At 42.7% G+C, this 27,811-nt stretch overlaps 1 protein-coding gene across 1 annotated transcript in view; it reads left to right on the plus strand.

The window, feature by feature from the left end:
• The window catches only part of LOC139546677 (protein disulfide-isomerase A5-like), a 54,430-nt gene that overhangs the window by 10,608 nt on the left and 16,011 nt on the right, over window positions 1-27,811 (plus strand). Inside the window, exons 2-12 of the mRNA XM_071355328.1 lie at window positions 1,604-1,733; window positions 3,496-3,583; window positions 12,424-12,507; window positions 12,697-12,742; window positions 13,795-13,887; window positions 15,136-15,196; window positions 17,363-17,430; window positions 20,648-20,739; window positions 22,926-22,997; window positions 24,446-24,582; window positions 27,123-27,193. Of these exons, the coding sequence (XP_071211429.1) occupies window positions 1,604-1,733; window positions 3,496-3,583; window positions 12,424-12,507; window positions 12,697-12,742; window positions 13,795-13,887; window positions 15,136-15,196; window positions 17,363-17,430; window positions 20,648-20,739; window positions 22,926-22,997; window positions 24,446-24,582; window positions 27,123-27,193 (942 nt within the window). The remainder of the gene's footprint in view (window positions 1-1,603; window positions 1,734-3,495; window positions 3,584-12,423; window positions 12,508-12,696; window positions 12,743-13,794; window positions 13,888-15,135; window positions 15,197-17,362; window positions 17,431-20,647; window positions 20,740-22,925; window positions 22,998-24,445; window positions 24,583-27,122; window positions 27,194-27,811) is intronic.

Consider the following 27,811-nt stretch of genomic DNA (forward strand, 5'->3'; position numbering starts at 1 on the left):
GGGGTGTATATTGCGGAGACAGTCATTAGGATGCTGCTCACATTGACACGGGACAGTGACATTATGTCATGTAGCCTAAGCCAAGGAGTAGGTACCTAGGTAAGGAAACCAACCAATGCGCTGATTGCCCAGCCATTGTTGCAGTATTGGCTGCCTGTCAGCTGTCAGGGCATGTGATGCGTGAGCCGCGAGCACTACAAGGTCAATGTACCAGGAAAGGTTTTTGCAAATTCTCTACTCGTTCTGTGTGTAACTCCATCCATGCTGATGTCCGTGTAATTCCTCCTCTCCCAACCTCGCATCCGCCACTCTCCATAGTGCTGCTTTCATTTCACCATAACACTATGCTGTCCATCAATTTCCTGTGAATGTAATTGTGCTCTTTGTAAGTTTTCACTCTGATCTTCTCAACAATATGCGCCATGCACACCCACTCTGTAAGGCCGCAAATGAGCCTGGAGAAATGTGATCGTGTGGGAGAGAAATCATCACCAGCCTTTCCTACATTTCTAAAGGGTCTAATGTTAATGTAGTTGTGAAATAAGCCTGTTCTGCCTCAGCAGCTGAAGGCAGCTCTTGAACTATCAAATAGCTGAGGACTGACTCATTCTCACACTCAATCGTCAATATCAGTTCTGTCCCTTGTCTTAACTGTATGCAAAAAAGTATTAGTTATTGTGAAGTGCTCAAAGCAACGTGTGTGTCCCTTGGGACGGTTGAGCAAATGTAGGCTAACGTGATTAGCATGAGGTAAGTAAACAATACTTCCCAGGACATAGACGCGTCTGATATGGGCAGAAAGCTTAAATTCTTGTTTAATCTGCACTGTCCAATTTACAGTGAAATGATACCATGCTTTTGTTTGAGGAGCGTTTATGAACTCGATTATGAACTTGAAAGTTTATTAATGAACCACTTGGGCGGTCTTGATACATTTTGAACAGATATGCAATGGATCATTGGGTCAGTCTAAAATGTTGCACCTGCACTGCTGCTAGTGGCCAAAATCTAAATTGTCTGGGCTGGATAATACATTATGGCCTTTCTCTTGCATTTCAAAGATGATGGTACAAAAAAAATGCAATTTTCTTTTTACCCTTTGTGTTATTCTCCTACATTTAATTTCACATTTCCACAAACTTTAAAGTGTTTCCTTTTCAAATGGTTTCTAGAATATCCATATCCTTGCTTCAAGTCCTGAGCTACAGGCAGTTAGATTTGGGTATGTCATTTTAGGTGAAATTTGGGAAAAAAAAGGTCTGATCCTTAAGAGGTTTAAGGTAAAATATTTAAACTCCAACTATTGATTTTCATATTCACATATGTTGTACCTTTTAGACCCTATTTTACATAATCTAATGTGTTTGTGCCCACCATTGAGACCCTCAGTCACACACACAATGAGTTGACTCGGCCTTTGTGTCACCTGATGCTGACCACATGCATAGGGTTTTGTCTTGCACATGAGGTGTCAACCATCTCATATCACAAAAATGACCATTCTTCTCCACTGAAGCATCCAATGTGTGAGTTATGAATGAGAGTAGGCCTCTGAAATAATAGTGAATTAATTAATAAAATAGATACTATCATCTGTCTGCAGGTGTGCCTGGTGTCTGTGCTGCAGGCGGTGGTGAAGGTCTCTCCTCTGATAGAGAAGGTCAGCGACCACAAGGACTTAAAGAAGCTCCTGAGGACCCGAACTAATGTCCTGGTGCTCTACACTAAGTCAGGTGGGTTAGAACCAATGTCCTGGTGCTGTACACTAAGTCACTCCTGTCAGGTGAGTTAGTGGGCATACTTTAGGCCTTTAGACTCAAAAAAAAAAAAGGCTTTGTACTCATAAAGCCTCTCAGAATAGGAGTGCTGATTTAGGATCAGCTCCATGTAATCTTATTCATTATGATCTAGGCTACAGTGATCCTAGATCAGCACTACTCTGAGATGCTTCGTGAATATGGTCCCCAAGCTGCATTTTTCGGTGTAAATGACTTAAAGTATGATCTTATCTGTAGTGTTCTCTTATCTCTGACAATCCGTCACTTACAATGGTAAATTAATGACATTGGAATGGGCAGTGGTTATGCATCACACTGCTTGTTTATAATGACCTGCAGCTTATCTTGTTCTCTTCTATTCCCTGGGTTTGGAAGTGCTACATAGAACAGTGTACTGAACAGAAAGACACCCCAAAAGCTCAATGTGATCAAATGAAGCCATGAAACTACATTCACTGACAGCCATTAGGGAAATCACCCTCTCTTGCATTTAATTACATCTTCATTAGCATATTTCAGGCCAGAAGAAAGTGCAGTGTGCGTACAGTACGTGCTGCTCTATGCTGATGTTCATAAACAACCTACGTCTCAAGGCCCCACCGCTCCCATGAATTTTGTGTGTCGTGTGTGTACGGCTCCACTCCAAATCTATTTGCTTCATCATTCAGCCAGTGTTAGGTCATTGGATAAGACTTGCACGTATCGAACGTCCCCCTGGGATAGATTGCTTGCCGTTACTGTGGCGTTGCGTTCTGGCATTCTCCGACGGTTTAGGAATGTTTACTCACTTCATTTCCTGCTGTCGGATCTTCTCCCTGACCGCCACTGGCGCATTACTTGGTTCCTTCACAAGAGGGGCCCAAAAAGCTCCAGAAGTATCTGTGACAGACAAGTGTTCTCGTGCTTCCCATCTGCCCATCAACTTTTCTGAGACCCCACCACCAACTTGAGGAAAAGTCTCTCCAGTAACTTGAATCTGCAAGCAATTTGAACTCAACATATATGGTGATCTCTAACATCAATGCCCAAACTTTGTATTACCACCAACCAACCTGGTGTGATTCAGGACCTCCAGAGGACCATGGCAATGCCCCAAAATAGAGGTGTCCAACACTACAAGTGTTGGGGTTGTAAAATGTATGTTTTGTCTCTGAATCCACATTGTATCTCAAAGGACATTGTGTAATGTTGTAATGCATTTTATTATTTGATGGTTTCTCACTAGGCCTTGGACTATGATGTGTTTATGTGTTGTTGTTTTTTTATAACATGGTGGAAGTAGTTTAGTGAGGACTCTGTTAGGTAATGTGTAGACCGTGTGAATCATAGATTATGCTCTCCCAGAGACTAGGTCTATTAAGTAACACTAGGGTAATGTTCATGGATACAGTACCCTTGTGATGTATGAGTTCACAGTCCATGTTTTTAGTGTTATGACCTCTGACTCCAACCTTCATTGAATTCTAACTAGGGTTTCAAAATTCCAGAAACTTTCCCAGGTTTTCCATTAACCCTGGTTGGAAGTTTCCCGGATTCTGTAAGGAATGGGCAGGAAATCCGGAATCCTACAACCATGATTTTGAGAGAAAGTTCGAACAGAATTGCAAACCTAATTATAACCTGTTTACTGTGTATTATAAGGTGACCTGAGTAGTAAAACTGAATTGTGTTTTTGTGAAATATATAACTCCACCCCTCTTATCGTGTGTGTAAACAGCTACCTCCGGGGACTCTAAGTTCAAGCTGCTATCTGACGTGGCCCAGGTCATCAAAGGACAGGGCACCATCGCCTGGGTCAACTGTGGGTAAGTACAAGATTGGTTGATTGACTAATGTATTAATGCATGCTATTCCATGTGTCACACATGTTATATAGTAGTGATGCACCGATATCTGATATTTTCCTTGCCAAGAAAATCAATACCGATTTTAATTCTATTTAAACAAATTGCAGCCTTTTAAGCATTCTTGTACAGTTATAGATAACACATACACACGGATGTAGCTGTCTAATTCACTGCATCTCAGTGCAAGAGACGTTACTACAGTCCCTGGTTCAAATCCAGGCTGTATAACCTCCGGTCGTGATTGGGAGTCCCATATGGTGGCGCACAATTGGCCCAGCATCGTCCGGGGTAGGCCGTCATTGTAAATAAGAATTTGTTAACTGACTTGCCTAGTTAAATAAAGGTTACACACCACACTGACCAAAGTTATTTTGTTGGCATTTATGTATGTCTCCATTACCAGTAAAACATAATCAAAACTTATTTCTTTCACTAACTTGCTGTGCTGTTACGTTCAGTCTCAGCCAGAATTTCATCATACATGTCAAGCAGTGAAGTTTCAGCTCTGCCTGTCTTTGGCCTCTCTTCCTCTGTTCACTGTCCGTTTCCATCTTGTCCAGCTGTGTATGTAACATTTCAAGTTAACCCTGTTGTCTGCATTGACGTATCGGTCCTTGTACATAGCATCGAGCATGGTGGCGACGCAGTAAAGAGAATGCAACCGAATCGCTTGTTCACAGCCTGTCGGCAGTTTTGTTAAGCAGGCGTTTCAATGCCATGACAGAGGGTATCACGTCTGCTGCAGGTGCAGTTGATGAGCTTATTTCTCACTTCAGTTGTTTGAATGGAGCTAGCTAGTGTGCATGTTTTAAAACGTGTTCTGAAATGCCATTGAAATGACAACCAGCACATTCATGAGCATGCAATACGACTTTGCACAGTGGGACTTTGTACTGAGGAGACTCGGCATGCTCATGGGGCTGATATCACTGGTCCAAATGTCAGTTGTGAAGCTAATAGCAGTGACACCAAAAAAAGTGGATTTATTTATTTAGCAGTGATGCTATTGTTTAACTCCGGTAGGGCGACATCTGAAAAATAGCGCACTTGGTAGTGCGTACCAGTGCTCGACGAGTCGGCGAAAGCCAACATCACCCACGACAGCGAATGGTTGATTGTCAAGGGCAATGAATTCCATTATCTTGGCCTTAATGGATTTTGCCTTTGAGTTGTCTCGCTGAAGTGTTCTTACTTTTTCAAATGACTGCTCGACTTGTTGACTGCTCGATCCACACAGCAGACATTGTGGGCTAGGTTAGGAATGCTGTGTAGTGCTACATTTTACGTGGCGTCATGTACCTACGTTATCGGTATGAATGTCAGCTTTGACATCGGCGTTAAACTAGACATCGGGCCAATGCCGATGTTGTTATTTTTAGCTAATATCGTTCGATTCTGATAAGTTCACTGATATATCGTGAATCCCTAGTATATAGCTTCTAAGAGATTTCCAAGAAGCGTTTTAGGTTATGAAAAATGTCCATGTCCCATTATGCTTCTGAATAACATTTTAGGTTAGAAAAATGTTGAGTCATTCCTCCCAGCTCAGATGTATAGCTATAGGAATGAAGCCGTAAAACCCTCTTTATATGGCTGCCTTGTAATAGCACAGTGAGACAGGCCTGGACTAAGTAATCGATAGCAGCTATTGAAGCCTAGGCCAGCTGAATGCGCTCGTGTTAAATCTCTTTCTACCTATGCCATCTCTCCCTGGCACATCCTCCTAAAGTCACAGTGGAGATTGGAGAATAGTTATGCTCATTAAAATAGGGAGTCTCTTTCTCCATATCCTCATTCTGCTGAGGGCTCTATGGCAGATAGCAATAAGGAAACTGCTTTTCAGACCCTACATTTGTGTGTGTTGTATGAATGAGTTATAGGCACTGTTCAGAACACGCTTTCCCGTCCCTGTCTTCCTGAAGCCCATGCAATAGACCTGTCAGGTCTGGGCAGATTAACCATTTGAAACTAAGTCTCTGAAAGTGTTCATACTGGGAGGATCCACCACGTTCCCAAGACACACACTAGAAGAATTGTTTTCCTTAAACATTTCTTTCACTTTCCCCCCTGCGTGATCCGACCTCTACCCTACATGATTTCCTTCCATTTTATGTTCCCGTTTTTTATTTTTATACCTGTCAACCTCAACTACTTGAGCCATTTCTGTTGCTCGGGCGAAAAGTCTTCAAACAGACCTACAAAAGAATAAAGATCACCCCTCTGACACCTACCACTTAAAGCGTCCCTCAAAGTTTCTCTCAAACCTGTCCAAGATGGATGATGAATAAGGAAAAGTGTCTAAGAACATTGTAGCCTGGTCAGCTGTTTTTATATAGACCTAGAAATATTTACAAGTAGATTTTTTTTCTTTTCCCTGCAGTAAATCTACTGTCAACTCTCTTTCTCCACCGTATGCCTTAATACTGAAGGGTGTGGTGCCTGAGGCTGGTCTAATGGTTAACACTGCCGCCTGCAGCACATACTGTATACAGTATATTACCTTCAGCGAGGGTACGAATTCCTGCCCACTACTCTCTGTATCTCCCTCTCTCCCCACTCATCTCAACCATCAGTCCACTCCAAAAAATCTAAAATACTGAAAGGTGTGAAATCTCCTGAAGATCCGCAGAAATTACTGTACATATACCTGTGCCAGAGACCCTTTTCGGGGCCTTAGATGACATGCTTCTTTGCTGCTGTTCAGTCACATAGGTGATGCAGTGCCAGCTGCTAGCTTAGCATTGTGAGTCTGGCGACTGGCTATGGTTTTCCCACCTTCTCCAGTTCTCCACTGGACCAGGTCCAAAACAAAGCTTAGCTGAGCGCTTGGACAGGAAGAGAGACCTCCTCACGAGTGTCAGTATGAGAATGGTGGCCCATGCCAACAGAGGGATGAAAGCCCAGGATGACACACTCACCAGATGACAGGACCTGAGAGATGGCCAACAGTGATGTCAGAGGAACTGGGCAGGAGACAGTGCCAGGTCAGGCATGGATGCCAGACTACAGACGCTGCTGATAAAACAAGAAGATTTGTAACAAAATGACTAGTTTGTTGTTTTTGTTAATGGGCTAATCAATCTCTGACTGCTTGGTGTACAATCAGACTAAATGGTATCCTGAAGGCTCTTCCCAGCAGGAAAGCCACAAGTAGTTTTGCCCACTGGGCTTACTTTTCTGTTGTACTTGTCTCTTACCTATCAATTTGATTTTACCTCTGGAGGTGAATTGCTGACAGTTCCCTCATCACTTACAACTTTTCAAGGAATGTCACCTTTTATTAACACCCCATAACTTCCCACCACTCTCCCTCTTGCCTCTTCCTCCTCCCAACACCCACTGTGTTCCCTCTTCCAACCAACACCCTGTTGTCTGTGTAATTGACTTGACTCTCTCTATGATGCACCTGGGGGGGGGGCTACACTACATCACCATTATCAGTGAGTGACATGGCATGAGTCCTGGATTCCTGGTTGTGGGTGGACCTGCTGAGCTTCGCCAAATCTTTCCCACCAGCTGGGGGTTTTGATTGGTCAGTGAGTCAATCTGATTGCTGTGACGACGCCGATGGGTTGAAACAAAGGGCTTTTTAAATTATACTTTAAAAATTATTTTTCTCCCCAATTTTGTGATTTCCAATTACGATATTGTCTCATTGCTGTAACTCCCCACTGGGCTCGGAGAGGCGAAGGTCGAATCATACGTCCCCGAAACATGACCCACCAAACCGCTTCTTGACACCCGCCCGCTTAACCCGGAAGCCAGCTGCACCAATGTGCCGGAGGAAACACCGTCCAACTGATGATTGAAGTCAGCCTGCAGGCGCATGGCCCACCAAAATGAGTCGCTAGAGCGACATAAGTAAAGCCCCCCCCCCCGGCCAAACCCTCCCCTAACCTGGACAACGCTGGGCCAATTGTGCACCGCCCTATGGGACTCCTGATCACGGTTGGTTGTGACACAGCATGGGATCGAACCTAGGTCTGTAGTGACACCTCAACTGAGAGGCAAACTAGTCACCTTTCTGCAAAATGATGTTCTGAATCCAAAATGGGTCACCTATGTGATTCGTATAGATCTGATGAGAAGTTTGGGTGGGTGGGCTTGGGATCACTACTGGCTGTAAGCGAACGAGTGATGCTTGTTTGGAGAAATACTGGCTGTATCCAAGGCTCAGCCAATCATTCACATAACAGAATGCAGCACGCAACTGAAGAGAAGTGACAACCAATTTGCTAGTTACAGCATCCGCACCAGATCTGGAAAGACTGGCTATGGTTTTCCCACCTTCTCCAATGGACCAGGTCCAAAACAAAGCTTAGCTGAGCGCTTGGACAGGGAGAGAGACCTCCTCACGAGTGTCAGTATGAGAACGGTGGCCCATGCCAACAGAGGGATGAAAGCCCATGATGACACACTCACCAGATGACAGGACCTGAGAGAGAGTGGAGAGGCAGTTTGCCAGTTACAGCAGCGCGTCCCCTGAACGGTAATGAAGAGGTAGGTGAGAAGCCTGACCACGGAGACGTGGGTGAGAAGATGAAGCGTACTTTATGAGCTGTAACCGAAAAACTTCTGGCACTTGGAAAGTTTGAGGTGAGGGAGACAGTGTGTTAGCATTGTTAAGTATCTTGCTAGCTGGATCGAATTCTGTTAGCTAGCCAGAGAAATGTTGAGCAACATTAGCCAACTTCTTACGTTTGAAATCCCGTTAACGGGATCAATTTGACAACAGCCAGTGAAAGTGCAGGGCGCCAGAAATCAAATCTCATAATTAAAATTCCTAAAACATACAAGTATTATACACCATTTTAAAGAATCTTGTTAATCACACCAGTGTCTGATTTCAAAAAGGCTTTACGACGAAAGCACCATCCTGATTATGTTAGGTCAGCGCCTAGTCACAAACACAGCCATTTTCCAGCCAAAGAGATGAGTCACAAAAAGCAGAAATAGAGAAATTAATCACTAACCTTTGATCTTCATCAGATGGCACTCATAGGACGTCATGTTACACAATACATGTATGTTTTGTTCGGTAAAGTTCATATTTGTTTACATTGGCGCGTTATGTTCAGTAATGTTTTGCATCCAAAACATCCGGTGGTTTTGCAGAGAGCCACATCAATTTACAGGAATACTCATCATAAATGTTGATAAATACAAATACATATATGCATGGAATTAAAGATATACTTCTCCTTAATGCAACCGCTGTGTCAGATTTCAAAAGCTTTATGGCAAAAGCACACCATGCAATATTCTGAGTACAGCGCTCGGGCACCAAAACAAGCCATACAGATACCCGCCATGTTGTGGAGTCAACAAAAGTCAGAAGTGGTATTATAAATAGTCAGTTACCTTTGATCTTCATCGGAATGCACTCCCAGGAATCCCAGTTCCACAAATGTTTGTTGTTCGATAAAGTCCATTTCTGTCCAAATACCACCTTTTCGTTCGTGAGCACTAAGTCCAGACAAAGTCAAAAGTTCTATTACAGTTTGTAGAAACATGTCAAACGATGTATAGAATCAATCTTTAGGATGTTTTTATCATAAATCTTCAATGTTTCAACCGGACAATTCCTTTGTCTTTAGAAATGAAAAGGAACAGAGCTCGCTCTCATGGCCGCACGCCTGACTTAGCTCATGGCATTCTGCCAGACCCCTTAGTCAAACAGCTCTTATTCGCTCCCCTTTCACAGTAGAAGCCTGAAACAAGGTTCTAAAGACTGACATCTAGCCTTAGGAAGTGCAATCAGACCAAATTTACACTATCTTGGATAGGCAAAGACTTAACCTACAAACCTCAATGTCCCACTTCCTGTTTGGATTTTCTCAGGTTTTTGCCTGCCATAAGTTCTGTTATACTCAGACATCATTCAAACAGTTTTAGAAACTTCAGAGTGTTTTCTATCCAAATCTACTAATAATATGCATATCTTAGCTTCTGGTCCTGAGTAGCAGGCCGTTTACTCTGGGCAAGCTTTTCATCCGACTGTGAAAATAGCGCCCCCAGCCATAAGAAGTTAACGGATCAAAAATAATTGAGTTTACGGTGTGAAAATTAGCTGGCTAATAAAGTCACAGCTAACGTTAGTTCATCTGACATTCTAATATTAGTAACCTAACCAATTCGCTATAATATTAGCTGTTATACGTCTCCTTGCCTTTCCCCAAGTTATAAAGTGTTAGTTGCTTACTGGACCCTGGCAATCTGTGTGAAATGTTAGTTCGTTAGCTAGTAAACTAGTTACCTACTGTTTTCCCTCTACAGTATGTGGTTATTTTTCAAAGGGAGAAAAAAATGAGTTTTTTTTTTTTTTATCTTTGAAATGCAATATTCAAGGCACAAATGCATGGCAATATTTAGATTTTGGCCACTAGAGGGCAGCAGTGTATGTGCAACATTTTAGACTGATCCAATGAAACATTGCATGTCTGTTCAAAATGTTCTATCAAGAGTGCCTAATTGGTTTATTAGGGTCTCCTGCTCCAGCTCTGCTACATTTTCAAGTTCGTACTGTGCACTCTCCTCAAACAATATAATGGTATTCTTTCACCTTGCTAGCTACTGTAAATTGGACAGTGCAGTTAGATTAACAAGAATCTAAGCTTTCTGCCCATATCAGATATGTATGTCAAATTTTCTTGGTACTTAAAACATCATGCTAATCCCATTAGCGCATGTTAGCTCAACTGTCCCGTGGGGGGGACACCGATAAACAAGTGGAATCAGGTATCAAGTGTAGCTGGGCCTGGCTTGAGCTGGATGCCACTATATATAGTGGAGGTGAAAGGAACATCATATTCTTTCTCACTTTTTCAATACACTGGATTAAAAGGGGTATGCCAGGTGTACTCTCTGCATGAATGAGATCAGTTATGCCGCCACCAAAGGGTATCATGCTCTGCTGGCACATTGTACACTTTCTGCCTGTGGATGTCTGTTCTACAATGTAATAATATGCAGTGTAGCCCAAAGATGTGTTGAACTTGACAGTAACATGTGTGAGGGGGGATTATGACATGTTTTACTCTGAAAGTTCTTTTTGCACACCTGTGGACTTGATCGATGCCTACTATAGTGGCCACTATAATAGAGCAAAATAGAATGCCTGTTTTGTTACATTCTATTTTTACTTTTAAGATGTTTTTTCCCAAGTGCAATATTTAGGTGTGTGTGTGGTCTGTTAAGGATGTCATGGCTAACTTCAATATTAGTGTGTTTTTTTTTTTCTTCTCAAGACTTGTGTCATTTGCAGTAAAGTCTAGGCAACAAATAACATTGGATTGCTTTCTTTACATTTTTTTTTTTTGTTAGCTTTGAGTTAGGTTCACATTAACCACTATTTTATACTCAGACTGATCATGTAGATCATTTTTGTTTTTTAATTAGTTAAAACGTGCATTTCCCCCTAGCAAGGATTTTTTTTTACATGTTTCAGTGCTTCAGTTTTGCTCTGAGGTTGGGACCCCTAGCTCACCAACACTACCTCACTCAGAAATGCAGTACTTGGTGACCTCCTGTAGCATTGTTTGCACAGAGTGGGGAAATGGTCTACATTACACCACTTGAGATTTAATGTCCAATCTCTCTTATCCAAAGGACATTATATAAGATTGTCCCAAATGGCACCCTATTCCCTATGTAGTACATTACTTTGCACCTGGGCCCTGGTCAAAAGTAGGTCACTATAGGGAATAGGGTGCCATTTCATCATTACACTTGGTGTGTGTCCCAAGTCTACCATCGCCACCTGACAGAGACAAATACCCTGCTTCCTCCTGCTCCAGCTTTGCATTGAGACAATTTCTCCTGGCAGACAATGGGCTCTCTGCCACATATGTATCACTAATAATGGTGTCTCTTTTTATCTTAAAGGACAGAGCGCTGGATATATTTTGCTGATGGGGGGCCTGTGCTGTCAGAGTTGCAATTTAATTCCATCTCTTCCATTAGCTTAGGGCATAGCTCTGCTCTAGGTAGATGGCCAGTCTCTCTGTCGCTCTGTGTACTTATGTAATTCATTTCCATGCTCATTGTCAGTGGAGAGAAGGGGAGTTATTGTCAAGAGACCTGTGCTTGCATTGTGAATGTGTGGGTGGCTGGATATATAGGAAGAGTGTGTGCATTTCTCTAAAGATGGTACCTCTTCAATTACAAAAGTGTACTTATGTAGATTTGTGTTTACATACACCAGTCTAATCAACCTCCTCTCCATAGATCAGTGTCTGTATATTAGAGCCCGACCGATATATCAGTTCACCGACATGAGTGTTTGTTGACAGAATTATTTTTTATGTTAAATGACGAGTAATGTCTTTGCAGAAATCTTATTACCAAGTCTCGATGCTGTGAATATTAATTCCACATATCCCTTTGGAACCTCAGCTATTGTTGTCGTTAACATTTCTCTCTCATTCTCTCTCATTCTCTCTCATTCTCTCTCATTCTCTCTCATTCTCTCTCATTCTCTCTCATTCTCTCTCATTCTCTCTCATTCTCTCTCACTCTCTCTCACTCTCTCTCACTCTCTCTCACCTCTCTCCTCTCTCTCCTCTCTCTTCTCTCTCTTCTCTCTCTTCTCTCTCTTCTCTCTCTTCTCTCTCTTCTCTCTCTTCTCTCTCTTCTCTCTCTTCTCTCTCTTCTCTCTCTTCTCTCTCTTCTCTCTCTTCTCTCTCATCTCTCTCTTCTCTCTCTTCTCTCTCATTCTCTCTCATTCTCTCTCATTCTCTCTCTTCTCTCCTCTCTCTTCTCTCTCCTGTCTCCTCTCTCTTCTCTCTCCTGTCTCTCAGGGATTCAGAGGGTCTTAAACTGTGTAAGAAAGTGAAGGTAGATCCCAGCACAAAAAGTGGTGGAGCAGAACTCCTGCATTATAAGTGAGTATCTCAACGGTAACATGTACCTCATTGTTTTACTGTATGTCCAGGGGCTTGTGTCGCAGAGAAGTGATGCCACCTGTCAGAAGAGAATGACATGTATAAATGTTCTCTAGGGAGTCATGCCATGCTAAACAAAAAGTCATCTACTTCTCGTCCCTGATTGAGCAATGTGCTTGTCTCTTGCAGAGATGGGACATTCCATACAGAATACAACAGGCCTGCTACATACAAGGTAATTACTGACTCACTCATTGTCCCCCAAGGTCTCAATCATAATAGAATGTATTTATTTCAATGACGTCTTCCTTAATGAGTCAACAGTACAGTAATTAATATGAAACATTGCAATTATTCAAGTAACATTTGTTTCCTGGTTAAATTAATGGGGGTTCATTGTCTCCTTCTGTATTACCATGGTTCTCTTCCTACATGATGATGCCAATTGGACTGAGTTCTGCTTAGTCAAGACTTGATAATCCAATGGGTTTATGAGTGCTTTATAATCAGGGCGCTGGCATAAGAGTATCTGGAGTAATGTAGTGCTCTGCTATGGGGTTGACCTTGATGTCTCTCTGGACTGGCTGGTCCAGCCCATTGGCAGGGAATGAGCCTGTGAGCACATCAAGACTGATGGACATTAAGAAAGCTGTCTTGTCATAATGTAAAGGGTCGCCCCTTTTAAACTCAACATTGATGGTCGTTTGTCAGTCTGGTTGCTCGTCTTGTATTAAAGGTACTGTCTGCACTATTAGGACTGGCCTTTGATAGACATCTATAATCTGAACATGTTAGTAGTAGCCTAGTTGGTCATGATATGTTAAAATGGGGGTAATCTCACTAAGGTATTTATAGAATTCATTCTTCAAAATCAAGGAATATGTTTCATTATTTAACTGCTGTGTCATTGTCAGTATAAGTATGTCTGAACAGAAGAGGAGCAGTGTATTAGTTAGGGGTGAATGTTTCCTGTCCTACCTTCTGTTGTCTCTGGAGGCATATGGCTCTTCATGTTGGTCTGGAAGGCTTATCAAACTCATTATGAACGTGGGGAAATTGCTTACATGGTTTCTTTGCGCTGGATGGATGAACATTGAGATGGAAGTTAATACCATCTGCCATCTATTAGAACTCCTCCTGTTCGGTTTAATATGGAGACTGGGATAAATGATGGAATGTCTCTGTTTAGCACTATGTCTAGACTCTAGGGTTAACATCACGTTAATCTGTTACAGTATGCTAAATGTTGTTTAGACTCTCTCTCTTTCACGTGCTCCTTCTCTCCAGTCCATGGTGGCGTTTTTAAAAGACCCCACAGGAGCCCCTCTTTGGGAGGAGAACCCAGAAGCTAAAGATGTTGTTCATGTAGAAACTGAGAAAGTAAGTACAGAAACGACACCTTGTCTTACAACAAGGTGCATCTGCATGGTCATGTTTTTACTGGCACGATATGGACATTATTTTCAGTTCAGAACGGAAATGGGTTGAGATGGCAGCCCTGGGTTAAAATAGGCATATTTGTATTAAATACTTTTCGATGTATTTTCAAATAGTGTGGCTGAAATCAACTACTTCTATTTGAAAGAATATAAAAAAATCCTTTAAATGGCTTACTATTTGCAAATACATTATTTTAAATACCCCTAGGACAAACAGACCTGGGTTCAAATGCATGGAGTATTTAAATATTTGTATTTTCAAATGCATGGCAACTTTCCAGCTGTATTTCCAAATACATTCAGATTTTCAAGTTCTTGTATTTTCAAATATCAAAATACTTACTTCTAAATGCCTTTTAAACTATTTGAAAATTCCTAAATAGTATTTGAAGCCAGGTCTCAATTACCATTACCATCAACCCACAGACCAATGCCTTAACATCCCTTCAAAGTTGTGAGCCGAGAGATTCTGTCCACTCTACCCTCCCACCTTGATGCATCCCAAGCTAACAACACAGATCAATATATGAACAACACATAAAAGTAGACTAGACCAGAAAGCTGCATCTCTGCAGTTCACTTCCGTTGAGTTCAAACACAATCTATTAATGGGGAGTTGGTCTGACTGCAGTCGGCACTCTGACAGCTCTCCAACAACGAGGCTGACGCTCCATCAGAACCCAGCTCTACGCACAACCCACACACAAAGGAAAGTTATTTTGATTACTTGAGATCCTATTTTGTACTCACCTACTTGGTGGCGTACCATGCCTGGGGGTGTCAGCAGTTTCTACTGAATGAGAGTTTCAGGAAGTGACGAGGAAGGATGACTAAAGAAGAGGGTGAGCTCTTCTCCTGTTAAGTGAAGACTGATCTCCTTCTCTCTATCAAAGGCATCTATTCCAACACTGTCTACTTCTGATGGTGTATTGATGAGCAAGTTTGTCAGTATTAGTGTTCTTATGATAACTCTTGGCGTTTTTGTCAGACGCACAATTTCCGTCTTTAATGAGGGATTCGCGTCATGTCGGAAAAAAACAAACTCTTGGTTTTAAAGATGACACAGGTCGCTTTGATTTTAGTGACCCATATGAAGCCACATATGCTGAGGGAAAAGGACAGTTCACATTGTGCACGATGACCTCTGAGATCACTAGTTCTACTATTTCTCACTACTTTTCTCACTCAGTACTTCAGAAAGCTTCTGAAGAGGGAGGAGAGGCCGATCCTCATGATGCTCTACGCCCCATGTGAGTCATCACACACACACACCTGATTTCACTTATTTACTTCTGATAAGCGCTCCTACCAATGCAGTTTAGAGTAAGGATAAGAGCAAATGGCTCCTATTGGTATATCATATTTTATGATTTGCGTAGAATATACAGTACCAGTCAAAAGTTTGGACACCTGCTCATTCCAGGGTTTTTCTTTATTTTTACTATTTTCTGCATTGTAAAATAATAGTGTAGACAAATTGAGATCACGCCTATGGAATCATGTAGTAACCAAAAGTGTAAAACAAATCAAAATATATTTGAGATTCTTCAAAGTAGCCACCCTTTGCCTTAACAGCTTTGCACACTTGGCATTCTCTCAACCAGCTTCACCTGGAATTATTTTCCAACTGTCTTGAAGGAGTTCCCACATGCTTTGCACTTGTTGGCTGCTTTTCCGTCACTCTGCGGGCCAACTCATCCCAAACCATCTCAATTGGGTTGAGCTCCGGTGATTGTAGAGGCCAAGTCATCTGATGCAGCACATCATTCTCCTTCTTGGTCAAATAGCCGTTACACATCCTGGAGGTGTGTTGGGTCATTGTTCTTTTGAAAAACAAATGATAGTCCCACTAAGCTCAAACCAGATGGGATGGCATAATGCTGTGGTAGCCATGCTGGTTAAGTGTGTCTTGACTTCTAAATAAATCACCGACAGTGTTTTCAGCAAAGCACCCATCACACCACCATGCTTCACCTCCTACTCAACGTCTTACAAAGACACAGCTGTTGGTTCCAATCTCAAATTTGGACTCATCAGATCAAAGGACAGATTTCCACCGGTCTAATGTCCATGCCTGTGTTTCTTGGCCCAAGCAAGTCTCTTCTTATTAGTGTCCTTTAGTAGTGGTTTCTTTGCAGCAATTCCACCATGAAGGCCTGACACACGCAGTCTCTTCTGAACAGATGATGTTGGTGTGCATGTTGAACTCTGAAGCATTTATTTGGGCTGCAATTTGAGGCTGGTAACTCTAATGAACTTATCCTCTGCAGCAGAGGTAACACTGGGTCTTCCTTTCCTGTGGTGGTCCTCATGAGAGCCAGTTTCATCATTGAGCTTGATGGTTTTGGGGACTGCACATGAAGAAACTTTCAAAGTTCTTGACATTTTCCAAATTGACTAACCATGTCTGTCGTTTCTCTTTGTTTATTTGATCTGTTCTTACCATAATATGGACTTTGATTTGGTCTTAACAAATAGGGCTATCTTCTGTATACCACCCCTACCTTGTCACAACTCAACTGATTAGCTCAAATGCATCAAAGGAAAGAAATTCCACAAATGAACTTTTAACATCTGTTAATTGAAATGGATTCCAGGTGAATATCTCAAGTTGGTTGAGAGAATTCCAAGAGTGCAAAGCTGTCATCAAGGCAAAGGGTGGCTACTTTCAAGAATCTCAAATATAAAATATATTTTGATTTGTTTAACACTATTTTTGATTACTACATGATTTCATCGTTTTGATATTTTCACTATTCTACAATGTAAAAAAACAAAGAAACCCTGGACTGAGTAGGTGTCAACTTTTTACTGGTACTGTACATCAGTGAACTTCGTCAAGATGAGAAACGAAACTTAAATCTTGTCCCAAATGGCATCCTATGCGCTTCATTGGGAATTAGGGTGCCATTTGGGACTTAGTCTTACACTAAGCAGAGTTTTGGAAAGTGATGTGGTGGTAAAGGGAAGTCCCTTAAGGCTCTAGGATTTTTCCTTTTCCCTCAGTGCTAGACTCTACCATTGCAGCTTGTCATTGATTTTGATAATCAGGTATTTATTGAATTAAATCGTTCATGAAATGTTCAACCAGGCTCCTCTGGCCAAATTGGAAGCTCCAGATAGTATTTATATTTTAAGAATAAATACTATTTCCAACTTTGTCATGAAGATTAAATCTTAACAGTTGTATAAAGGAAAAACACTGGGTCCTTGGAATGAATGGTAATATTGCAGTATTATTTTGTATTGCATTGGTTCCATCTTGATAAATCATGCACTACTACAAAGTTATGTTCATATTTATTGGTCCCTTGATAGAATGATGAAATGATCATTTTATTCAGTATGTTGACTAGCTGACTGAGTGATGAGTCCTTAGAGTGCTTCTGTAATGTCTCCTGTTATTTCTCCTACAGGGTGTGGTGTCTGTAAGAGGATGCAGCCCGTATTTCAACAGGCAGCTACAGAGACCAAGGGTAAATTTGTAAGTAAACTCCTCATTTTCATTGCTTGATAATCTTAATACTTTGTTGCCTGCCTCTGAATTCGTTTTTGGGTTAGTTGTCAAGTAGTTATGTCCCAACATTCTCAGTTCTAAGACAGCTCAAATCCGTTCATCCAGTCAAATTTAATAAACGTATTCAATTGCTTGCCTGTCTACCATAGCCCCTCTTCTTGGTAAAAAGCTATTTTGAATGCACTGAGATCTCTTAAGTGATCATGGTTAAAGGGATACTTCAGGAGTTTGGCGATTTAAGCACTTTATCTACACTACCAGTCAAAAATTTGGACACCTACACATTCATTGGTTTTTCTTTATTACTATTTTCTACATTGTGGAAGAATAGTGAAGACATCAAATTATGAAATAACACGCATAGAATCATGTAGTAACCAAAAAAGTGTAAAACAAATCAAAAAATATATTTGAGATTCTTGAAAGTAGCCTTGACAACTTTGCACACTCTTGGCATTCTGTCAACTAGCTTCATGAGGAATGCTTTTCCAACAATCTTGGAGTTCCCACATGCTGAGCTCTTGTTGGCTGCTTTTCCTTCACACTGCGGTCCAAACCATCTCAATTGGGTCGAGGTCAGTGATTTGTGGAGGCCAGGTCATCTGATGCAGCACATCACTCTCCTCCTTGGTCAAATAGCCCTTACACAGCCTGGAGGTGTGTTTTGGTTATTGTCCTGTTGAAAAACAAATGATAGTCCCACTAAGCGCAAATTAGATGGGATGGTGTATTGCTGCAGAATGCTGTGGTAGCCATGCTGGTTAACTGTGCCTTGAATTCTAAATAAATCACATACTGTGTCACCAGCAATGCACCATAATACCTCTTCCTTCCTTCACGGTGGGAACCACATGCAGAGATAATCCGTTCACCTACTCTGCATCTCAAAGACATGGCGGTTAAAACCAAAAATCTCAAATTTGGACTCATCAGACCAGGACAGATTTCCACCGGTCTAATGTCCATTGCTCATGTTTCTTGGCCCAAATATGTATTTTTGGTGTCCTTTTAGTAGTGATTTATTTGCAGCAATTTGACATGAAGGCCTGATTCATGCAGTCTCCTCTGAACTGTTGATGTGTCTTACTTGAACTCTGTGACGCTTTTATTTGGGCTGCAATTTCTGAGGCTGGTAACTAATGAACTTATTCTCTGCAGCAGGGGTAACTCTGGGTCTTCCTTTCCTGTGGCAGTACTCATGAGAGCCAGTTTCATCATAGAGCTTGATGGTTTTTGTGACTGCACTTGGAAAATGTCAAGAACTTTGAAAGTTTCTTTGACTTGACTGACCTTCATGTCTTATAGTAATGATGGACTGTAGTTTCTCTTTGCTTATTTGATCTGTTTTTGCCATAATATGGACATTATCTTTTACCAAATAGGACTGTCTTCTGTATACCACCCCTACCTTGTCACAACACAACTGATTGGCTCAAACGCATTAAAAAGGAAAGAAAGTCCACAAATTTAACTTTTAACCTGTTAATTGAAATGCATTCCAGGTGACTACCTCATGAAGCTGTTTGAGAGAATGCCAAGAGTGCAAAGCTGTCATCATGGCAAATGGTGGCTACTTTTTTTTTCGTTACTACATGATTCCATATACATGTTATTTCATTGTTTTGATGTCTTCACTACTTTTTTTACAGTGTAAAGAAAAACCTTGGAATGAGTAGGTGTCAACTTTTGACTGGTACTGTACGTCATCAGAGAACTGTCAAGATGGGAAATTAAACTTATGACCTGTCCCAAATGGCACCCTATGCATTACATTTACATTTACATTTAAGTCATTTAGCAGACGCTCTTATCCATGCCCTTCGTAGTGCCCTACTTCTGACAAAGTAAGCAGAGTTTTGGGAAGTGATGTGGTGGTAGAGATGTCCCTTAATGATCTCTAGGATTTTTCCTACAATGTAGAATAAAGGAAAAACCGATAAATGAGTTAACATTTGACTGGTACTATACCGCCCAACCCTACTCTGGGGAAGTATCTAGATTTTCATACGGTCTTACTTTTTCTGTACCATACGTGTGTGTGTGTATATATGTATATATATGGTATTACCGAATGCACAGCTGGGCGCTAATTCTAAAATAATATATAAAATAACATTATTTTATTTTGGGGGGTGCACAAAACAATTTAGGCAACGGGGCTCTTGGGCTGAAATTAAACATCTCAACAAAGAGGTGGACTAGAGTCAACCACAGATTTAAATCACGTAAGAAACCCCCATGTGACCACCTAGAAAAACAAAGACAGGGTGTTTTAACACGCTCATCCTCAAGCAAAGCAGGCACAGCAGAAAGTCGGAGGGGAGAAAATACACCCAGCCACCGCTTAGAAACACACCTTGCTGCATGATTCATCTTTTGTAAGAAACTGTTCACAGCCGAGGCTCTGAAGGGAGAAAGTACACCCAGTGTTTAAACATACAGGAGAGGCTTCTTCTAGAGAAAACAATGTAATCACTCCGTGTGTGTGCCTCATGGAAAAGAATGGGTTCTAATTGAAGGTGTTGTTGAGTGCATCCCAAATACCACCCTATTCCCTATAAAGTGCCTACATGCCCAGGTCAAAAGTAGTACACTGTATAGGGTGCTATTTGGGACACATACGTTGTCTGATTTCAGCAAGGCAGGCTGAGTGAATAAATGAGGTCTCTTGTTTAGAGATTTGCATAATAGATGCATTTAGCTCTCATGTACACACATGTGGAGTGTTCCGTTTTGGCTGTGTGGTGTGCGAAAAGTGATTTTTGTTGGGCAAACAATGGTCATCCGATCCAACACCTTCTTCCCTATATCATTACAGATGTAGGAAGAGGAGATTATTTCTCCTGAAGATTATTTTAGTTCCTCATCAAGCTTGAGTATGTGCCAATATGAGTCGACACCCAAGTAATGAAACATTCACATTATGGAGGCAGGGAACCTCACAGATTTGAAATGGATATGGCAGATGAGTTGCTTTGAGGTTTTTGAATTGCCCTTTGGAAGCTAACCTAGGTAGATTATTACCATGCATATTTCATTGTCCCCTTTCATCTAACATCTGGTTTTCATGTGTCATTCTGTTTACATGGTTTCCCCTCCTTTTTGTCATCTTCATTTAGTGGAACTTTGTGTTTCTATGATGAATAAACTGTGTGTGTGCACGCTCCCTGTGTCTGGTCTTTAGGTGCTGGCTGGGATGAACGTGCACCCAGCTGAGTTTGATGGCCTCAAGCAGGAGTACAACGTCAAGGGCTACCCAACCTTCTGCTACTTCAAGTGAGTCTCTATGACTATAGGCCACCGTAAATACACACACACACACACACACACACAACTCAATCACTCATACTGTTTCCATTAACAGGCGAGCCTAGTTGTGGTCAATTTGCAGTGTATGGATTATTAATATAATTGTTCTGGTCCAACCATTTGCTCTGACAAAAAAAAAAGTCCTTTGGCTGAATCTAGTTGCCTACTCCGGAGTAAGGGCTTCAGAGGGTTCTAGCAGCAGGGAGGGGGAGGGCTTCAGAGGGTTCTAGCAGCAGGGAGGGGGAGGGCTTCAGAGGGTTCTAGCAGCAGGGAGGGGGAGGGCTTCAGAGGGTTCTAGCAGCAGGGAGGGGGAGGGCTTCAGAAGTTCTAGCAGCAGGGAGGGGGAGGGCTTCAGAGGGTTCTAGCAGCAGGGAGGGGGAGGGCTTCAGAGGGTTCTAGCAGCGGGGAATGTAGGTAGGATGGAGAAGGTAGAGGTGGATGGGTCTGTCTGTAGGCACTGGCAGACCTCACTCCCCTTTTCACAGGAGGCAAGGGTTGCTCCAGATGTTCTGAATCTGTTTATCACTTAAAGTTTCTTTGCGTTGTTGGTTGGGTCTTAACGTATTCTGTTTGAAACAGGCGCACAATGGGGGGCTGTGGCTGGCTGGGGAGGACACAGGCCTGGTGTCAAGTGTGTTCCTTGGCTGTTGGTTCAAAGACATCTGGGCATCTGAAGGAGGTTGGGGTCTGGGCTTTCTCTCCTGCGTTGCATAACCGTCCCCAAGCCTCAGACGTCACACCAGGGGGTCCTAGAAGTAACTGTCACGACAGACTCAAAGTGCGCTCAGACACTGTCAGTCTGATCCTAGATCACCTCTGTCAACTCAAACGGTCTCTTGTAAACGGTGTTTCTGTCAAAAGCCTCCACAGCCTCTACCTCCAGCCCTAATCCTCTCCAACTCGGCATTAGGCTCTGTTATCTCAGGCCAGCCTCTACCTCCAGCCCAGCCTCAACACTTAGCAGCGTTGTCCTCTCCATCTCAGTGTTAAGGACTGTATCGTCTCTCTCAGCCCTTTAATTATTGATGGGCTAATTAAGCAGAGTCCTTGGCCCAGGGGGGGAGGTGGGGCTAACGACCATACAGTACCATTGGTTACAGTAATGACTTTCTCCCTCTGATAAACATGAGTGCATCAGCCCAGGATCCAATCATTGCTGCTTCTAGAATTGTCTTGCTGTTCAAGCTCCTTTTCAAATACACCCACTCTGCACTGGAAAGAAAAGGTATCTAAGGAGAGCAAGGGCACACAGTTAAACATTTTGATAACACTTAAAGCCTGCAGGTAGAATGCTTTCTAACTCGTTAGATAACTGTATCATAATGCATTATACCTGCATGTCAAGCGTTTCCTACAGTTTTGCTGAGCTGAAACAAAGGTAAGCGTCCATGCTCTCTCCCTCTGTGCCTCTTAAACTACGTGTGATGCGTGGCACTAATACTGTACGGCTGCTGTTTTGAATTTTACATTACATTGGCCCGATGTTCACGGTTCCCTACAGATCAGTTACAAATGAGCATGATCTGCAGGCATTCAGTTCAGCTGGAGCAGCTAGTGCTCCTCGCTCCCTACACACCGCCGCTGATTCATTTCAGTCTCAGGAGATCAGAAAAGATAAAGAAGCTATTACATGAGGATCCGTTTCCGTGTGGGAAGCCCCCCCATAGATATCCACACAATTATAATTTTAGCTACTGTTTTTAGATTATTTATAATGCATGGTGAGGGGACAATAGAAGAAATGTACTTCTATTATTTTAACTAGTGGTACATTTTAGGAAAGGGTAAAACAATGTTCAACTTCTTTTGTTTGAGCTTTTCCTCATCACAAAACATTTCCTTTTGACTTTCCACAACATTGACCCCGGTCTCTCTGATGTGCTGTATATCTCAATGAAGAAACTAGGTCCTCTGGACATAAAATGCACTTTCCTAGAGGTCACCCCTTTCAGTGAAGTCAGTAGGTTACATTGTAGTTTTTCCATTGTTCTTAGAACTTCTAGAAGCTGAACTCAGAATGTTGTGCAACACTCATGACATAGATTAGTGTGTTTCCTAAATATAGTAATTATTCTGGGTGATACTGTACTGATGCCAGCAGATGTTTTCTAGCTGTCTTATATTCTCTCTCTCTCTCTCCTCTGTGTTTTTAGGAAGGGGAAGTTCCTGCACCACTATGAGAACTATGGGGGCACAGCCAAGGACATCATTGACTGGATGAAGAAGTGAGTTTAACCATTTCCTTTCTTTCCATCACTTTCCCCTCATAAAATAGGGTCAGGAGGATTTCCTGACCACGGGTTAGGGAGCTGGGTAAACTCTGGCCTATTCATGTTCCTGTGTGGCTCAGTTGGTAGGAGCGTGGTGTTGGCAACCCCAAGGCCAATGAAATGAATATGTAAACCGGTATACTTGCTGTACTGTAACTCGCTTTGGATAAAGGTAAGTGGCATATTACGCCTGTACAAAGTTTATCAACCTACCTTGTAGTCTCACCTCTTTGTGGGGCGGCAAGTAGCCTATTGGTTAGAGCGTTGGACTAGTAAGATCGAATCCCCGAGCTGACAAGGTAAAAACCTGTCGTTCTGCCCCCGGACAAGGCAGTTAAACCATTGTTCCTAGGCTGTCATTGAAAATAAGAATTTGTTCTTAACTGACTTGCATGGTTAAATAAATTAAATGTCCCCACTCTGATCCCGGTTAGCTCTCACACTCGACTGTTCACCGTGTTTTAGTCTATTGAAAGGGCACGGAGCAGATTTCACAGCTATTGCAGGAAACGAAGTCAGGAAACTGTGGCTCTCACAGGCAGATGCTTCAAGGCATGACAGCTTTCCTCTCCTTGGAGTACACTTCAGAAACAATCCCACGGTATACACACACCTGTTCGTACAGACTGTAGAAATGATCCTGACTCGGTCTTCCTCTAGGGTCCAGTATGACCTGCTAGGAGAGCTGTACTAATAGTTAATGATCCAATATCCTTAGTGAACATTACATGCCTCTGTGGATGGCCTCACATCACCTCTGCAAGATGGGCTGAACCTGAATGGGCAGAGAAAAAAAACACTGCAGAGCTTGGCTTTTAGATTCCTCCATGGTGGCATTATGGGCTGCTGTCTGTCGTTATGGAAGCGGGCATTAACACCACACACAGTGGTACTGCAGCAGGCATCAGTAGGCTAGCTAAGTAATAAGGAAGTGCACCTGATGTTGCCTAGAAACGAGCTGGACATCTGGCTATGAATGAGTACTGTGAATAAGTATGGACCTGCTGTGCATTTGAATATATTGGAGATGACATGCAGTACTCTGGCGCACACTGTCCAGGAGCTGTCAATCTAACTGCATCCCAGTTGCACATAAACAGATATTCAACCTCCTAGGCTTATTTACACATGCTGTAGGTGGTTGTTAACACTCATATGTCTTCTCCTGGACTCGTGGCTAGTAGGAGTAAAAGACTGTAAGAAGTGGTGTGTGTGGCTGTGCTAGGGAGGGCTCTGTCATATGGGTGTGACCACTACAGGCCAGATGTGTCTGACATGACGTGAGGTGGAGTAGGAGCTACAGTACAGCTGGGCCTGCCTCTATTCATAACAAACATGTTTTAGCTCACTTCTCAGCTCTTTAAATCTTTTCTCACTCCCACCACCCTCGCCTGTCTCTCCAGTCCCCAGACCCCCCAGCCGAAGGTCCCAGAGGTCCAGTGGTCGGAGACCGACTCCCCTGTCTTCCACCTGACTGACGACTCCTTCGATGGGTTCCTGGCGGAACACCCGTCTGTCCTGATCATGTTCTACGCTCCATGTGAGTAGCCTCACACTCACACTCAAAGTAACAGGTTATGATGACATCATACGGTTTACATAAGTTTAATCGTGTCATTGCTACAGCTTATGCAACAGATTGGCACTTTTACAAAGTGTTTGTAACAATAGCAAAGTTAAAATCTTCAGCTGGTTAGATTTCCATTGCGAAACATCCTCATACAAAACTCATCTGATCTGTGAGGAGAGAAGCAAGTAAACGTCAGGGGGATGTTTTGAAAAGCAGTGATATTGTCATAGTGCACCGTATAACTTCAAATGTATGCAAATACTGTACATGCACACTTCAAAACACATTTTGGAATGCAATAGTCGCACAACTGAATTGTGCATTGTTACAATCCTAATCTGCATGAAGATGCTCTCCCTGCCTAGATAATGCACTATTTTAGGTTTTGAAAACAATCTTGTCTGCTGACGACCTCCTCCCGGCTGGTCCTCACTTAGGCCCTCTTTACTTTGCCTGTCAACCTGGTACCCACCCGTGGTATATAAAGGACCATGGCTCACGGGATAAAAGTCCAATTTTATATGGCTCCTTGTTATAACACAAAGGCCAGCTAGACCAACCCACCCTCGCCCCATGGTGCCCTGCCTCTCACAATGGGCATCCTGGCTGTCACTCTTCACTGGGAACTGCTATGGCCACTCACTGAGATGCCCAGGCCAAGAACAACCAGCTGATACAAGCACATCAGGCAGACATTTCAGCTCTCTCAAACACACACACAGGGGCCCCTCCTAGCAAGACCAAGCAAATGCAGACACACAAAATAACACACACTTGCCTGGAAGCAGTTTAATGGTCAACCAGTCATAGTGAGATTAATGGCCTCATGGTCAAGAGCAACAGCTTTTGTCCAGCTCTTACGGAGACCGTTTGATCCCGTCCTGTGTGAGCTGCTCCCTGCACACTGGGTTGTTTCCCTTGTCTGTGTGCATCTGCCGACGCAGGATGTATACAGACCAAATGACTGTAGTTTGTCTGTGAATGGCCCTGGTGGATCCTCAAGCATGACGGCTGCTGGTGATATATGTGGGCGTGTGTCTCAGACCTGTCCACACCAAGGTTAAAAACAGGATCTAGCCAAATTACTTTTCATCCTCTAGTCTATTCAGACCGGTGATCGAAGGAGGAAACATGGCCAGCCGCACGCTGAGCCATACTCAGCAGAGCAGCCTTATTTTAATACCCAAGAAGCCTTTGTCTGTTCAACACTCAAAGGAAATACACACTCCCCTGCTGTGAATCAACATTTCATGTAGCTTAGCCCTCCTCCCCCAGACACTAAATGAAGGCGATGAAACCAGCAGAGTTGAGGTGATGCAGAAGATGAAGCAATAAAGCACTATTCTGTGTCTCCTGTTTTTAAACAACTTTTTTTTCAAGGTCAGAGGCAGTGCTTTCCTCCACACAAATCCTGTCTGACAATTCTACAAAAGATTCAGCAAGAAATTCAAATTAAACGCATAACTATTTTGCATGCAACAGTGTTTGATCTGTATTATGTGGAGTTCAGATGTTACTGATTGAGGACTGTGTTCCTGGCCTTTTTGAATATGGCAATGTGCCAACTAAAGATCTAGCAGATGCATCCAGCCATGCACAGCAATGCTATTAGAAAACAAACACAGCATGCATTCTGCTCTTCAGCGAGCTTAGGCACTATAGGCCTTACCAACCTCTAGTGGATGCTGGTTACAAATATTGAGTTCAGAATCTTTTTTTTTTTTTTTTTTCAGCTCTAAAAATAAGATGCGTGGCTGCCAAGCTCTTTTTTTATTTTATTTTATCAAACGCTGCATTTATTCATGACGCTGGAATCCAGTGTCACAGCTGTGTTGACAAGCTTGCAAACACACAGTCCACCCCGTTCTCGCACTGTGGGGAACATTAGTCCTATTATCCTCTCACGTACCCAGCCCAGCTATGTCACTGGTCTCAGTTCCACTGTTTTCTCCCATCACACTGGCTACAGAGGTGATGAGGACAGAACCTTTCAATTCCTACAGCTACACACACCCTGGCCTATGGATGGAGTCATGCCTATAGTTAGTGGACAGACATGACTATATCCTTCAGGCTTACACTTCAGGGAGTTAACTCGCTCTGATAAATGTCATACAATTTACTGTCCCTTCTAGGGAAATAACCCACTTTAATACGAGGTGAGAACGTTGTTCTCATTAGTTCCGCGTGTTGGTCTCTGACTTAAGTGAAGAAAGCACAAGTTGGGCAACATTAGGCGTTATACATTTTTATATAGTAAAACTGCCAATGGTAAGTTGAAAACAGGTGGGGGGGAAGGAGAATTCCCTGAAGTTTAATTGAATGTACTTGGATGAGGCCCTACTGAGAACATAGTGTTGTGAATGGCTTGATTCATTCAATTAAGAGGCTCTTTGCTGTTTCTATTAAGGCCACTTATAATGTGATTATGGGCAAGTATGGTGACAATCCCTAGCATTAAGTCATCCTCGCTCAGCTAGTCATGTCTGTTTTTGTGTTTTGAACTGCAGGGTGTGGCCATTGTAAAAAGATGAAGCCAGAGTATGAGGAAGCTGCTGAATACCTCAACAAAAATGAAAATGTAAGTACAACGATGGTGTATGTAACAGGGAAAGAGGGATACCTAGTCAGTTGTCCAACTGAAATGTGTCTTCCGCATTTAACCCTCTGCATTTAAACCTCAACCCTCAATCAGAGGGGTGCGGGGGGCTGCCTTAATTGACATCCACGTCTTCGGCGCCCGGGGAACAATGGGTTAGCTGCCTTGTTCAGGGGCAGAACAACATATTTTTACCTTGTCAGCTCGGGTATTCGATCAAGCAACCTTCCGGTTACTGGCCCAACGCTCTGAAAACAGTGCTTGTGATGTGTGTATTTATATGTATGTGCATACTTCTGTTGAAGCCTTGCAACACCAATTTATTCCAAACCCCAGCTGTGAGATATTGCCTGAAGTGAACACCAGAACAGAGTTAAACCCTTCTACTTGGCTGGTGCAGTCAGTCTGACACAAGTGCCTGGCTGTCAGAGGTCCTTATGTGTTTCTGATTAGCTGGGTGTGTCTGCCCTCTACTCTCCCCAGCCCAGAGCCAGGGTCAGGCCAATACAAATCAGCAGAGATCGCCTTGTGATTGGAACAATTATCTCATCCATCCCCGATCTGCTCTGTTCCACTCCTCTCTGCAACACTGCTGGGTTT

The sequence above is a fragment of the Salvelinus alpinus genome, chromosome 20 (assembly GCF_045679555.1).
Source record: "Salvelinus alpinus chromosome 20, SLU_Salpinus.1, whole genome shotgun sequence".
Taxonomy (NCBI): Eukaryota; Metazoa; Chordata; class Actinopteri; order Salmoniformes; family Salmonidae; genus Salvelinus; species Salvelinus alpinus.